Source organism: Eptatretus burgeri, chromosome 13 (genome assembly GCF_056783735.1).
Source record: "Eptatretus burgeri isolate ZD-2024b chromosome 13, Ebu_testis_v1, whole genome shotgun sequence".
Classification (NCBI taxonomy): domain Eukaryota; kingdom Metazoa; phylum Chordata; class Myxini; order Myxiniformes; family Myxinidae; genus Eptatretus; species Eptatretus burgeri.
Genome location: NC_140973.1, coordinates 83,829,816 through 83,846,348, shown reverse-complemented (window position 1 = coordinate 83,846,348; position 16,533 = coordinate 83,829,816). Strand labels below are relative to the sequence as shown.

Sequence of the window (16,533 nt, the reverse complement as noted above, 5' to 3'; positions counted from 1 at the left end):
TGAACCTTTTAGAACAGTCAGTCATCATAAAAATTCTTATGGATTAGAACCCGTTCACTGTTACACAGCCCTGGGTTTGGCTTGCAGTGCTATGTTAAAAATGACAAAACAAAATTTGGAATTATTCAGTGATATAGATCAGTTATCAGCCTCTGATCAGCATCAGAGGAACTTGAGACAATATTAATATGCTGGGTTGAGAGTGAGGAAAATGAGGAGGAGGTTGAGAGTGAGAGTGAGGATTTTGAAATTTAAACAAAGTCATTGGTTAAAGTATATTGATTTTAATACAAAAAGGAGAACAGAAGCAAAAACAGATTTTGAGAAGGACTTTTATAAATTAATGAATAATGCTGTATTTGGAAAGACTATAGAAAATGTTAGGAATCGACAAAACATTAGACTTGCTCCATCTTGGAAACAGGCTTCAAAGTTAATTAATAGACCAAGTTTTGAGTGAACGGAGGTGTTTTCAGAGAACTTTTGTGCTTTTCTTTTGAAAAAAAAGAGAGTATTGAAATGGATAAACATATTTATATAGAAACATCAATTCTTGACTTGTCAAAGTCATTAATGTATGACTGTTACTGTAATAATTTAAAATCAAAGTATAAGGATAATGTGTCATTGTTTAATATGGATACAGATACTTTTATATTAGAAATGAAGACAAGTGATGTATATGAGGATATGATTGATAATATTGATATATATGATACAAGTAATTATAAGTCTGATAGTATGTTGTTTTCATTAAAGAATAAAAAAGTTATTGGTAAATTTAAAGATGAATTGGGTGGGAAGGTCATGAGTGAATTTATAGGATTGAGATCAAAGTCTTATGCTTTTACGTATATTGATAATAATAACATTGAAAGGTGTGATAAGAAGCTAAAGGGAATAAAGAAAAATATAATCAAGGAAACAATAAACTTTAAACATTATTACAACTGTTTAACCTTGAAGAAGGAAGAGTACAGAAAAATGAATACAATAAGAAGTTATAAACATCAATTATATCCAGAAGAGAGAAATAAGAAAGCATTAGGAGCTTTTGATGATAAAAGATATATTTTAGAAAATGGAATCAATCATCTCCCTTATGGTTATAAGTATAGGTGTTAAGATATTGAGTTGGGGTTTTTAACGGACTACCGCTTTCTTTTTACTGATTTATAAATGATAGAACCAAGCAATAACCAAAGCAAAGAGTGGAGATGTAATCAGCCTTGGTATTTAAATGGAAAACATAAAGAATGTGAGAAATATCAAATAAGTCTTATTGAATAAATAACTGGGGTAAAAGCAGATAAAACAAATAAGCGGATAAATGTAATTACAAATAAGTTGGTGGATGTAAAGGAAAAAAAAACATATCCTTGAATGGACTGAAAACTTTGATGGTTACCAATTGAACAATGGAAAAACAATTTACTACAATCTCATAATGATATGTGGCTCAGGAGGTGGTCAAATAAGAGCATTGAGAGAAGTTTATCATTTCATTTCTGCTCAACAAAGATACTTAAACCAAGAACTAAGTTCCAAAGTAATCTTTGCGAATATACTCGATGGTGATGAATGCAATAGGAAAATTAATTTATTCCCTAAAGGAGAACATGGACAAATATTCATTGGTTCGCTCTTTGAGTGAAATGAAAATATGAAAGGAAAGAAGTGCTTTAATCAGTAAGTCTCAATTTTACATTTGCTCAATGTGGCAGAGATCAGTCTCTCCTATTTTAGGCTTTTGGGGCTTGAGTCAGTCTCAATTTTACATTTGCTTGTATGGAAGAGGGAGGAAATCAGTCTCCTATTTTACATTTGCTTGTATGGGAGAGGGAGGAAATCAGTCTCATATTTTACATTTGCTTGTACGAGAGGGAAGGGAATAAATGAGTCTCCTATTTTGGGCTTTTGGGGCTTGAGTCAGTCTCAATTTTACATTTGTTTGTATGGGAGGGGGAGGAAATTGGTCTCCTCTTTTAGGGTTTTGGGGCTTGATTCAGAGAGTTTTCCCTTTTTTCCCCATTTATCCTCTACACACACACACACACACACACACACACACACACACACACACACACACACACACACACACACACACACACACACACACACACACACACACACACACACACACACACACACACACACGTCAAAAGCAGCATTATAATGTTGGGGGGAGGGGCATGGGGTGAGGGGATGCTCTCCAATTAGCATAATAACCAGTTGCCTCTCTATGACTTATGTAATTCAGTCATTACACCTGCTCTTCAATCTGTATCATAGTTACATGAAAGATGAAGGCTTTGCATCTACTTTTCTACAACAAGACGGTATGGTTTCCTTCACGAGGGCAAGACACAATGTCACAGTCTCTAACCTCCGGATACATACCGGTAATCGATAGAATGAGTGTTATTCTCTCAATTGGAACCACTTTGCTGCAACAGCAGAACACCATGATCATTGTAATTGGCAATGGAATGTTATAGATCCCTCCTGTGCTCTCAAAACCATGCAAAGCATTTTGTGTGTTTAATCTGAACATATACATTAGGCAGCCATCAATGGACTCATTGAAAGAGAAAAACATCGCTTTCTTAGCTTATACACCTCTGTTGCAATATCAGGGTTTCTGTTGTGCTTATATTGGTAACATTTCAGTGAACACTGCATGATTTTACAGGTAATCAGGAAATGCTACAAACAAGTATTTTATGTTGTTCCATTGGGTATCTGTATAATTTTCACCACAAGATTTAGAAATAAACTCGTTTTACTCAGGTACATCTGATAGCATTCGTTAGTGGATGATAAAGATCCCACGGTGTCCTTCGCTGTAGTGAACGTGAGCTTGTGCCGACATGTTGAATAAATCATAAATTCTGTACTTGGTCGAGTATCCTGTACCGGAGTGGCAACCCATCTGGGATTGCATCCCTAGCCAATTAGACTGCCTCGTTAGCCTTACATGCTCATTGACACAAGGAGAACAAACAAACAAACAACACAGATATGACTTTAGATGACAACTTTTGAAATGTCAATTTGGCATGTATTTAAACATGGGCGATGAACGTGCATGGCTTGTGTTGGTGTTTCCATAAACAAACCGAGTAAAAATGTCGGATTTATTTTGTAACATTTGTGACGTTTCACTCAATTCAAGGACTCGAGTGTTCTGCAGCAGTCCATCATTTCATTGCAGTTAAATATCATCTCATTATCATTACAGTCCCTTCGGGCACAATTGGTGGATTGATTGATCGATTGAAAGTAAAACTCCTTTCAAATTGACCTGGCGATGTCTCTCAACTCAGAGCAGCAGGAATGTCCCATGGCTTTCATACATGAGCAGCATCTGTTGAAATCAAGGTATTTCTTTAATTACTATTTATTTATTCAGACGTAAACTGGGCTATCCAACATCCATGGCCAATTTAGTGAAAGTTCCCCCAAAGTTTCAAAGTCCGAATGGCATTCCAAATGGAAACCTACTGTACGCTCAGACACCTTGTTCTCAGAACTTGTATCGGGTTGGAAACTCCGTTTACATCTCAGCACCAACAAATAAGTACTTTTTTTCTCTTTTCATGGCTCAATTCTCTTAAGAGTTCTTTTTATTGCATCAATGTTGATGAAAATGATCAAAAACCACCACCTTGTTGGCTCATGCACACCATTTGGCTTTTTTCTCCGATGACCTTGATATTATTGTCGTGGCTGTGGCTGTTAGGTTAACCCCTCCTTCCCAATCGTGGTGGATGAGCGGTTAACACCGACCAGGCCGGATCGCTGAGCGGTGTTCCTTGGAGGCGAACACGTGATCCTCGGAGATTATGGCACGCCGGGAGGGAAATTGTGCCACGGACGGAGCAGACAGAAGCACAGCACAAGGGGTTTATGCTCAAACCCACGACAGACACACGAACAGCAGCAACTTAAAATAAACATGGGGATTTAAAGAAAATAGATGAAATATTTACAAGGGTAATAATTCAAAATGTTATAATAAAACATGAGGTCAATTAAAGCCTAAAGTCAAGGCGCCTCCACACACGGACTTTAATACAGACAAGGGTAAAAACGAAATTAAAGAAAATCCTCCCTTTATTTTGGCACTTAGCTTTGTCCAGAGATGGTCTTTATTGAACTTTGGGGTCGAGCTGCATCGTCCTGCACAGGCAGATGCGCCAAAAATGGTGCCGAGCCGCTCTCTGGGCGGGAAACGTACATGAGGTAACTTGTGAGGCAGTGTTCAACACCAGGAGCTCACCAACCGGTGTGCGGCTTCTTCTCATGAACGAATATACCAAATGCTCCCCTCTTGCATGTCGTCGGCTCACAACGATCGTCCACCCTCCTCGACCAGATGACAAGACGATCTCTGAGGCCCCGTAATAAGGCCATGAGGCACACTCTGCTTCCCTCCTCAGAAACGTACACATTTCATGGCCCAGCCGAACAGGAATGACGAGTGTCATGCCCAGCATGCTGCAAATTTACCAGCACGAACATGAGAATCGCGCAGCCATTCCGTCATGACGAGAGGAGAGCAAAAACGAGATCCTCTTCGTCAATTGTGTCCTCCACCAACTCTGTCCTCTCACAACTCCTGTCTGCTCTTTGATAATGCCCCCCCCCCCAGCCCTCTCACATCACACTCACCAATCTTAAGCCTCGGGCGCATGACTTGCTGGTACGAAGCCGGGAAGGCGGGGCTTCGCGCCTGCTTGGACGTGCGTCGTTGTTGTTGTTGTTGTAAGAACGTCATTTTATTGCTGGCTTATAAATGCAAAAACATAGGAAAAGGTCACAGGGGGCAATCACGTTCTGGGAGAAATTGTCCTTGATCCCTATCTAATTAACACAGCACCACCCCCCACCCCCCTTGTAGTGCCAAGTAACACTTAAGCTCACAGTTTCCCTACTTAATTTACATCAAGATGTCTCCTGCACATCTACGGACCAAACAACTGTACATAATCCCAACTTTGCTATGAAATTCCTCCATCTATCCACACAACTGTAACAATATATTTGGTGCCCAATTCCTTTTCTGCATTCAAACCAGCCCTGGCAGAGACTCGCGTGACTAATCATAGAAAGAACAAAACATTAAAACATCATAAATTAATGTGTAAACTGCAGGGACAGGTGTGTTTTCATCATCTAAATATCCAGCATTCACCGAGTAAAGGTAGCCCACCTAAAGTGAGTTTTTAACACTGATTTGAGGTGCATGGAAGAGCTCGGACAGATATCGCAAAGAGGACAAAGACATCAGTAGAAATCGGTAAACTTTAACATGAATAACAAAGTTGATGATAAATAATGGAGAGAATAAACCACTTTATTATTTATCCCTGGGATCCCAGAAACATTAGCGATGCGCTTAGATGGAAATAAAAAATAAAAAAAACAGCCGATCCAAACAGAAAATGCACTTTTACCTTAAAGTGAGCGACATATACGGAATAAAAAGGAACATGTTGGAGTGAGGTTTATTGAAAGAGGAAAAACAAATGTCATCTTTATAAATAAGGTGAAAATATCGATGAGAGGGAGAAAAAGAGGGGCACGTGTTGTGATATAAAATCCCTCCAAAAGGATAAATGAATCCCAAAGGGTGAGAATTGGCTTACATTTTACATTCACATCCCAAAGGCAAAGCTCCCAATTACTGACAGCACACAAATCAGTAATCACAAGTTCACTGGATATTGAGCTTCACAACGACAATCAATAACAACCTTCAATGGATCTCACTGGCATCCCTCCTCGTCTCCACCAAATCAAACTCGATTTCATTCGGTGCCTCCACCGCGTTTGCCGATGCTTCACCGGTCACGGAACCAGGACGGCGATGAAATTCCACTTAAATCAGACGTACACTTGGACTCGAGCACAATCCTTACATTTCATTTACGCCACAGTTGATCTCAAACAGGAGAGTGAGTTGAAGCACACATTATTTGAAAAGTGGATTCAAATATAAACGTTTAAACTGCGCTCTCTAGCAAGATAAGGCACCTGTATGGAGTTTGTGTGGAAAACACACTTCACTCGCATACAAACCCCATGGGTCTTCCTTTCAAAATTGTCACAAGATTGCATCTTTTGATTACAACAATGCAAAATACTTCCATCATCATGTTCTTTACCCGTCTCCTTGTTCTATTCATCAGTTTTCATTCCTCTCAATAACATTTCACTTTCACAGTGTTCTCAGACATTTTTTCAAACATCAGTTTGTACACATCAGAAAGCTCGTAGGGAAGCGCTGTGAAGGAAATTTGTGGGGCGTACAAGGGTACAATTGCACATTTGATGTCTTGGAATTTTAGCAGGAAAAAAAATCCAGCTGTGTTCATGATCATCGTCATGTCATCTTGGCCTCCAATTTGAAGCTCGACTATTATTGTGCAGTGCTAAATGTGAACGGGATCATCTTTCCAAACATTCACAACTTTGCACCAAACTAAGAGGCATCTGTAACTACTTGGACAAAGGGATCATGAAGGTATTTATTACCCCGTGCACACAACGCTAAAAACGGGATTAAGCAATTGGTTCAATTTTGTCTGTCTATCTGTCTGTCCTTCTGTCTACAAACATCAGTTTATGATCGAGAAACAATTTGATTTAAAATTGAATGTTCGATTTTGAACACGAATCGGAACATGAATTAGAAAATGAACAAACCTGCGCTTTAGTAGTACCTCGGCTCTGAATTTATCCGGATCGCACAGGCGTAGAGAGGAGTGACATCATATTGTTAAGTTTGTAGGGAGGCAGTAGATATTACCTTAGAACAGATAGAAATGTAGAGAGTAGTACGGTCTGTATACGGGTACTTAGCCCATCTCGATGTGATCAAGTGTGGACACGTAGCTTGAGAATTGTCTCTTCAAATGTGCACTGTATGGAGGGTGGTGAATCATAATAAATAGTTAGGGTTTAAGGTAAGGAACCGCGCACATAACCTCTTGTATGTACCACCAGATGAGGTGCCAAGGTGAAGCCGAAGCGAAAAGAGAGAAGGGCAGAACTTTTCAGTGCTTCCTGGGGAGTGGAGCTTTTAATCGCTGCCTGATGGGCAGAGTTTTCATTGCCCTGAGACGGAGGAGTTTCGGGACCTCTAGTGAGAGACCACGAGGGCTAGGAGAGTGGGAATCGTCTCTGAAGAGAATTGGTATTGCACCAAAAAGGAGAGAAGGAGATCGTGTGGAGCTGTTTGTACCATCCAGGTTTTGCCAATCGTAACAGAGGTGTCTATTGTGTGGGTGTGTCCACCGTCTCCCCAGTTAGGCCACCCTCCTGGTTCTTCACATGCCATGCTTCCAAAATCAACCAGTGTCGTTTGTTGGACGTCGTCTCAAGGACACTGGTCCCATCAAATTCAAATCTATGGTCAGATTGCAGACAATGATGTGCTATGGCTGACTGGATGACTTTTCCAAGCCGAATTGCTCTATTATGTTCATCTAACCATCGTTTTAAAATCCTTCCAGTTTCACCAATGTAGAATTGGTCACAGTCTTTGCATTATGAATGTTGAACTACTCCAGATTGATCATCATTTGGTATTGGGTCCTTTAGTTTTGAAATGACATAATGGATGGTGCGTAGAGGCTTGTCGGCTTCGCCAATCCGTGCACCACGTACTATCCTGCCAGTCCTTTCAGAAAGGCTCGGGTAGTATGGCAGTACACAGTGCCCAAGTGTGTCTGGCTCCTTCCGTTCTGTCCCTTCTGGTTCTTTCAAGGTGGGGAGTATCCCCTTGTTGTACCCATTTTTGAGCAGAACTCCTCTAAATAATCTGATTTCTTTAATTTCCTCGGCTTTGGAAGACGACAGCATCCGTGCCCGAGCTGCTAAGGTCGGTGCTACACTGCGTTTGTGGGAGATTGGTTTGCATGAGTTAAAATCCAGGAATCTGCTGGTGTGGGTTGGTTTCCTGTAAACCAAAGTCTTTACGGAGCCGTCAGGCTTACAGTGAACCTCCACATCCAAATATATCAACTTGCTTTCTTTTTCTATTTTCATTGTAAAGCTAATGCATGGGGAATACCTGGCCAAGTTGCTCAAGAGGTGGTCTACCATGTGTGTATGAACAATGGTGAAGGTGTCATCCACATTCCTGTTCCAGTATTGTGGGAGCCAATTCTCATGAGATGTAAATATTATTGTTGGCCTGAGGAAGCCCACTGGGAAGTAGGTGAAATGTCGCCTGAGACTGAATCGGCTCTTGCTTGTTACCTCCGCCACTGAAGGTGAAGGAGGTTATGTTTTCACCCCTTTGTGTCTGTTTCTCTGTTTGTCTGTTTGTCTGTCTGTGTACAGGATATCTCAAAAAGTTGTGGACGGATCTGGATGAAATTTTGTGGAGAGGTTGGATGTATGACAAGGACAAAATTAGATTTTGGTGAAGATCTGGATCCGGATCCGGATCCGACTACTTTAATTTTTTAAGTGATTCTTCACCATTGAGAGATAAGGCCAAAAATGATATATAGCACAATATCTCAAAAAGTTTCAGATGGATCCAGACAAAACTTGGTGGACAGGTTGGGTGTGTGGCAAGGACAGAATGATTCGATTTTGGTGAAGATCCAAATAAGATCTGGAGGTGAGAATTATTTAATTATTAAAGTGATTCTTCACCATTTAGAGGGCCAAAAACTATATAGTGCCGTATAGCATAATTCAACTATGTATTGGGCCCAATATGTTCTCGTGGATCAGGCATTACGTGGCGGAGGTATGCGCTCTACCGAGTACCCTTCTAGTTTATTATTAGATTAGCAGAGTAGATCTCATTACTTTTTGGTTGGATGCACCTTTGTCCTTTTTTAAATGTATAATCCCAACCTCCTCAATCTTCTGTCAAATAATATATAAATGATAAAGAAAACCTCACCCACATCTCACCTGTGAATGGAGGGAATAACCAATCAGCTCTCACCTCATCAACTAAACCCAGGTGACTAGGATTATATAAAGAAATTGACTCCTCCCCTGCGCTTCGAGCCGAAGAAGCTGCATCAAGCAACTAAGAAAGGCTAGAAGAGCATATGAGGAGTCGATATGTAGATAGATAGATAGATAGATAGATATATACACACACACACACACACACATACACATACATTGCAACAAAATGGCCCAGAGAAGCAATGGGTTGTAAAATAGAAAGTTACTTTCTTAAATATGCCTGTTTAGACAGGTGGTTTTGAATATAATATACATGCTCAGGCGAGACTGAATCAAGGCCACACACATTTTTGCTCACCGACGAGGCTCGAGTCCAACGTTCTGGTTACCAAGTGACATCATGTCCATTATTACAGTTCGTATTTCCACAATCCGAGGTCCAACTACCCCTTTGCCACATCCAACTCCCCTGCTCAACCCACTGCCCCACCCCATCCCTTCCCCAATATCATTAATCTTATGAACCCCCCACTCCCCAGTCTCACCTTTCTAGGTTGAAAATCAAACTTCACACAATGCTGGAATCCTTTGCCTTTTGATTTCAAGGAAGTGACGATGAGACAGTTGCCCACGAAGTGTGCAGAGTATCCAATACCCTTACTGGTTCGGAAGCTAAAGGACAAGAGATATTAAATTTAAAAAACACTTGTGAACATTTTGATTCAAAGTGTAATTTATCAGACATTATAAAGTCCAGAGAAAACTAGATGACATGTATATATTGTTGTGGTTGACAAAATTCGCAAACCACCATTCAGGTCCCGTAGGTGAGATATCTCTGTAAGTATATGTGTAGTTAGCCCAAACCCGTTGTTTAGAGGGAATAAATGTTATTCATTCGGGCTGCGACCCTTTTAGATAGCCGTTTTTCTTTTACTATCTTTATTTTGGACCAGCCGCCATTACTACCACCACAACCACCACCAACCACGTCTCAACAGCCATCACACAACAACCGCAACGCCGCTTCACAACAACAACAACGCCAACAGCCACAACCTTTACCGTCACATCTCGCTCTCGCAACCATCGCATCACCGCCATTCCCGCGCCACTTGTGGGCACCGATCCTGGACTCGTACAGGGCGCGCACCGAGCAGCGGGTGCAAAAACACCAGCCTTTCCGAGAAATCGGATCAAGAATGATTCACGCCCACTTCTGTTCCGTCCTATCAGCGAGCGTGGGGCGATTTGGCCCCGCCTCCAGGCGCGTCGGAGTATAATCGCTATATGCAGATTCGCGGATCAAGAATGATTCACGCCCACTTTTCCTCTGTCCAATGGGGAGCGTGGCTCCGCCCCCGAGCCGTTCCTGATCCAAAAATCTGCATATGATTTCTCCTGTCGCACTATAAAGCGCCGAGCGCGGAGCGAATCAAGGCAGTTGGAGAGAGTTGAGAAGAGTTGGGCAGTTGGGAAGAGTTGAAGAGTTGAGCAGTTGGGAAGAATTGAAGAGTTGAGAAGAGGAAAGAGTTGGAGAGTTGTGGCGGCGGCGAAATCAGTCGAGAGAGTGTCTGTCGGGGTCCGGAGAGGCTGGGGAAGCCAAGAATCTTTGTGGAGGTCTGCGCTCGTGTCGGAGTCGGGGAACTGCGGAGAGGGGGGGCCGGTAACGCGACCGAGGTCGCAGTGGAGTCGCTCGTCGCGGGACCCAAGCCAGCCAGATATCCTCTTCCCCCCCGAGCATCAACAACCCCCTCCTGTTTCCCCCCGCGCTGAGATAGTGTGAGAAGGGGGCCCCGTTCCCACCCCATTCCAGGCAGTGCCAGCGAGGCCCGCGGAGTCGGGGCGCCGCCGCCATTTTGCGGCTCATCACCAGACGGGTAGGCTCGACGCGGTCTCGGCCCCAGGCCCATCTGCCCCCTTGTATTTGAGAGTGGCCCCTTTTTCTTTTGCTTTGAGTATATGTGTTGTCGGCGCCGTCTGTGAAGTAAAACTGTACAAGTGTTGCCGTGTGCTCGGTAGTAGATCTGCATTGTGTCTCTTTTGTTACATTTGCTTTTTGTGCAGAATTGTCGTGTTACTTTTACATTTGCTTTTGGTGCATAATTGTATATGTGTGCTTTCCGTTTGCCGCGGAATAAATGTGCTTTATGTTGAACTGTTTTTCCCGTTTCGCTTCGTCTTTTCTTTAATTGAATCTCCATCTTACTTCACGTAAAGGGTTGGTCGTGGGCTAAATATGCCCAATAATTAATCGAACCGTCGAGGTTGACGATAACACCGCTCGGTTATCCCGATAGTACGGAACGGGTCGCTTAAAGTGGCCCGTGTTCGAAGTCGACCTGCGGCGAGGTGCGATCGCCCGGTCTACCCTCCGTGTGGGTACTTAGGTAGGTCGAATTTGGCGAGCAACCCTATCCCACGCGGGGGGCCGATTGGCACGATCGTGGTGAGGCCGAAAGGCCCACCCGTGACTAGTTCCCGGCGTTAGTCCGAGAGGGTCACGACGGGATTGTCCGTCCGGTGGGCGACGTGCCGCGATTCGAGTTACGTGGCCGCTCGCACGCCGGCGAGCGCAAATCCGCAACAATATCATAACTATCTATTTATCCTACACGGAAGGGTACAAATTTACAAACATAAAAATAACTCATCTGTATAAGTCAGGTGTATTTAAACCCGTCTAGTCAATATGATCATTACCCTCGCCGAAGATTCGGAGAGGTTATTGCATTTCGGTCCATTTGTTACTTACGAAATCTTTAGATTTCGTAAGTATATTGATGACTTCCGTCCTCTGTTTGTGTGTTTGTTTGTTTGTGTGTGTGTGTTTGTGTGTTTGTTTGTAGGCACGATAACTCGAGAACGGAAGAAGCTACCAATGTCAAATTACACCACGTGATTCAGGAGGGTGATGGCTAGCGCTGATTAGATTTTGGTCAAAAACGGTCAAAGGTCACAGTGAGGTCAAACATAATTCCGTAAATTCATGTGGAGAAATGGAGTATTTTTGCTTCGATCGACGTTACGAGTTTGTTTTAACTTATATTTTAATTTTGTCTTTGGTTTTTGCGATCGCTTAGGACGCTTAACACTCGGTTGTCGAAACTCTGGTAAAAATCGGATGTTTTGGAGACGTTTTAAGATTGTATAAAAAATATTTCACTCGCCGCGTCACAGGTCGTCACGTGGTGCAGTGCGCTCGAGCAGAGGCATCGTTGATCACGTAAAGGTTTTCCGTGTGCGCGCTGACGGTGTTTTTGATAAAGATGGTGTTTAAAAATCATTTTTTTATCCCAATAAAGGTTGTCGTCGCATGCCTGACTCGCTAAGCCGTCGGATTATGTTAAGATTGTTGGTGGATGGCCGAATATTACGGTTTTGTGACTGATAAAATAATATTAAATAATTGCGTCGAGAAATGGAGATTTTTGCTTCGGTCGACGTTACGATTTTTGATGGTTTGGTGCAGAATCATCGTAGAAACTTCTGGTTTGCATCGCTACTTTCTCTGGAGACAGCTTTTATTAGACAAGGTGAGAGGTCAAGTTGACGATTTCGTAAGTACCAGTCTATGACTGCTTGTTTGCTTGTTTGTTTTTCTGTTTGTTCGCACAGAACTTTCGTGTTTTTCTCTGCAACCACTTGTGGGATTGAGAGGAAATTTTCACCATTGGTGCGACTCCTCATGTAGAATGTTTCAATTATAATTATGATGTCATCAGTCACGTGTTGTGGTGGACACATTGGAAAAAACGGAAAAACTTTGGACCTCTGTATCTCTGAAACCGCACTAAGGGAAAAATTGAAACTTGGCACTTAGCAAGTACTCCTCATGGGAAATGAGTGATTTTTTTTAAGAGGTCATAGGTGCCCTTGTTATGATGTCATAATGCAACACCATTATTTAAGAAAGGAGCCAGAGAAGAATTGGGAAACTATAGACCTGTTAGTTTGACTTCAGTTGTGGGGAAGGTGTTGGAGACATTAATTAAGGACCAGATGAGGAACCATTTAAATAAATACAAAATAATTAAAGGTTTTCAGCATGAGTTTTATTTACCAAAGGTAGTTCCTGTTTAACAAATCTTTTAGAGTTCTATGAAACAGTGTCTGATTGGGTGATTGAAGGAAAGGCAGTGGACATAGTATATCTAGACTTTAAGAAGGCATTTGATAAGGTACCACATCGGAGGTTGTTTGCCAAGGTGAGTGCTTGTGGAATGGCTCGTCATGTAGCTAAATGGATTACAAACTGGCTTAGTGGTAGGAAGCAATGAGTAGCTGTGAGTGGTTGGATGTAAGTAGTGGGATACCTCAGAAATCAGTACTCAGACCATTGCTATTCATCATAAACATCAACGATTTGGATAATGGGGTGAAGAGTAAGCTTTCCAAATTTGCAGAAGACACAAAGCTTGAAAGTGACGTGGATAGTAGAGGGGGTGGTGAACAGATACAGGAAGGTGTTGACACTTGTATAGATTCGGTAAAAGATTGGCAGATGTAATTTAACCTAAAAGTGTAACGTGTTGGGGATGGGGAAGAAAAATGAAAATAGAGATTACAGGATGTAAGGGGTCATTTTGGAGCGTGTCACACAGGAGAAGGATCTGGGGGTGGTAATAGATATGGGAGGTAAGCAGGTAGCACAGTGCCAGGCAGCTATAGGTAAATCAAATAGGGTTTTAGGTTGTATATGTGAAATGGGGTGAAAATATCTGCCGTTCTTCCTCTGCTCCAATCGGTTCTTGTGACCATGTGTTTATCAATGCAAACATCTCTCTGGCTGTTATGAGAGAACCACCTAAGCACCGTCGACTCTGGCATTTCACTCATTCTGACTGGTATGGTCTCCAAGCAGCCATCAAACTGCGAGACTGGTCTCCCTTCGCTACTTTTTCCAACATCAACTCATCCTGGGAATTCTTTCAAAGAAACTTGCTCTCTCTCAAGCATAGATTTATCCCCTCTTGTCTTGTCTACCCACCTTACTCAGTCACACCCAACTGTCCCTGGACTCTGTGTCCACTCAGGCTCGCAGACTTCCTCTCCTGTCTCAGTCAACGTGTGGCCCTAAATGGAGTTCTTTCATCCTCTATTCCTGTCCAGGAAGAGTTCCCCAAGGCAGCGTTCTGGGCCTGTTCTTTTTCTGGTTTTCATCAATAATCTCTCCAACTCTCTGGAAAATCCTCTTCATCTCTTTGCTGATGACTCCACCCTCTGCAGTACCATCTGTCATCCCTCAAGCAGCCGCGTCTTCACTCTCTGTGGATCTGGATAAAATCACAAGCTGATCCAACACGTGGAAGATGTCTTTCAATTGCTGACAAATCTCACACTCTCATTATGTCTCTCTGACAGGACCGTTTGGAACCCCCCCCCCCAAACCCCCATCTACTTTCTCAACAATCCCCTCAAAGAAGTCCTTTCATTCAAGCTTCTGTGTCTCACTATCTGCCATGATCTTTCCTGGGAAAGTTTCCTACCTGGCCTCCAAAGCCAGGTGCCGACTGGGAATCCTCCATCGTTCATCGTCCTTCCTCGGCCCACCTGAGCTCCTGACCAAACACAAAGCTTTCATGCGCAGCCTGATAGAGTACAGCTCTCTCCCTGATAGAGCCCGGCTGGTGCTCCTGCCTCTCACCTTTCTCGGTTTCGCGCTGCAGATACCAAGGCATTTCAGATCATTGGTATCTCCCTTGATGAGGCTGAGTCTTTGGGCCTCTCAAAATCACCGTGGGCAGGTCAGTGGTCTTTCTGTCTTCTAACATCTCCTCTCCGGTCTCTGCCCCCTCCCCCCCCCCCGCTGTGTCTGCGAATTGTCCCCACCATATTTCCGCAGGGCGCTCAAGGTCCGCCAGCAACCCCCTTCTGGTAAAACTACCAAAATCACGAATTACTGCTCACCTTCACTCTTTCATTCCTCTTTTTCCCACCTTTGGAATAAACTCCCTCACACTGTGAAATCCCATTCTTCCATCCAGGCCTTCAAAACAGCTGTTCACAATCACCTTATAGTATCTTCCCCCATCCAAATCCCCGTTAATACACCCCAAACCCATCTCCTTCAAATTCCCTGCTTTCCTTCCTGAAAGTCCCTGTAATGTCCATCTTGAATTCCCCATGTTCCCCATTCCATCCCTCTCCCTTCCACAGATCTCCTCATGTCTCTGTTCCCCATTGTTTTATCCTGCCCTCTCCCACCCCTCTTGTCTCATGCATCCCTTGCTGTGTGTTGTGTGTAAGCTCTCATACGAGCTTCGACAATGTCTACAAAAATATATATTTTTAACAAAATGTATGTGGCTCAGAGCCTGGAAAGCCGTTGCTAAAGGCACATGTTGTGGAATAAATACAGCAGACAATGCATGCAACAAATTAAAAAAGGGAAAAGGAAAAACAAACGATATGTTTGGAGTTTTTGGCACAGAATACATCAAGGTAATGCTTTTAACAATTATTTTATTTAATGACGTAAGCAAGTGTAAAATGACAGATTAACTAGGATAAGTGTCGGGAAAAAAGCATGCTTACCAATACAAATAGGGTTTGTCCTTGTCGACGTTGATGTTGTTCAGCGGGTCCATTCGAAACCAGGTATTGAAGGTGAACCCGTTTTGATACGGCCATCGAGCAATGGGTGGCAGTGCGATTGCCTGCAAAAGGGACAATCAAAAGTCAAACTGCGTATACCAAAAGGGGAAAATGCAAAATTACAAGTTTGATGCTCACGGCCCGTTTCAGCCCGTTTTTACTCAATTCGTACTATTCAGCAATTGTAAAAACTTCAATGCCATTCAAAATGTAAAACCAGTTATGATAATGCAGTTATAACATGCAAGATGAATGGCGGATCGTGATTGATTTTGACTGTGGAGGGAAGAGAGTAATCATTATACTATTTTTGTGATGAAATGCCAGCACAGTACCTGAAGGCAAGGTGGTCTTCTCATTACGTGTCAAGGACACGATATGCATGAGAATAAAACAGCAGCATTGCATAGGAGTACGTGAGTCACTGATCCAAGAACCACAACAAACGCACAGTTCCTGGAAGCCATACTTACTGCAGCTGTCCTGCCAGGGAAGTTGAAGAATGCATCTGGGCCCTGTCGTTGGGTCATCTGCGTTAGCACCGTCAGCAGCTTGACAGCATGATTGGGCTGCAAGTGGCAAGTGGGTGGAAAGTCAAAGCACGTATGATGGATGCAGAAGCAATCGTATGTGGCAGAAGGAACAAGGGAGGACACATGACAAACGAGAAATGGCACAACCACCTGAACTACAGAAGAGGAGGCAAAGTCAAGCACACGTCTTTGAAACCGTCATATTCCAATAGAGAGGTTATCGTCGAGTTCTGCCCTTTGCCAATTTACCCACTCACTGCTCGATGAACAACACACTTTTCAATGTTGAAAGTTAAATTTGAAATGCATTGTCGGTGTTCCAAAAATTGAAGTCGACAGCAACTGAGTGAATAATAATACCAAAAGGTGAAAAGTGCTTTTGTTACAATCTCATGACAAATGTTGCACAATCTCATACAATCCAATACAATCCCAACTAGAAACACCACAAGCTCAAACA

General features: G+C 42.7%; 1 protein-coding gene across 2 annotated transcripts in view; it reads right to left on the bottom strand.

Annotated features, from left to right (window-relative positions):
* The window catches only part of LOC147014933 (neurobeachin-like), a 247,027-nt gene that overhangs the window by 99,508 nt on the left and 130,986 nt on the right, over positions 1-16,533 (bottom strand). For both annotated transcript variants that reach the window (XM_085853430.1, XM_085853431.1), the window contains exons 4-6: positions 16,014-16,109; positions 15,481-15,602; positions 9,489-9,615 (exon numbers count right to left, since the gene is read on the bottom strand). In XM_085853430.1, the coding sequence (XP_085709556.1) occupies positions 9,489-9,615; positions 15,481-15,602; positions 16,014-16,109 (345 nt within the window). The remainder of the gene's footprint in view (positions 1-9,488; positions 9,616-15,480; positions 15,603-16,013; positions 16,110-16,533) is intronic.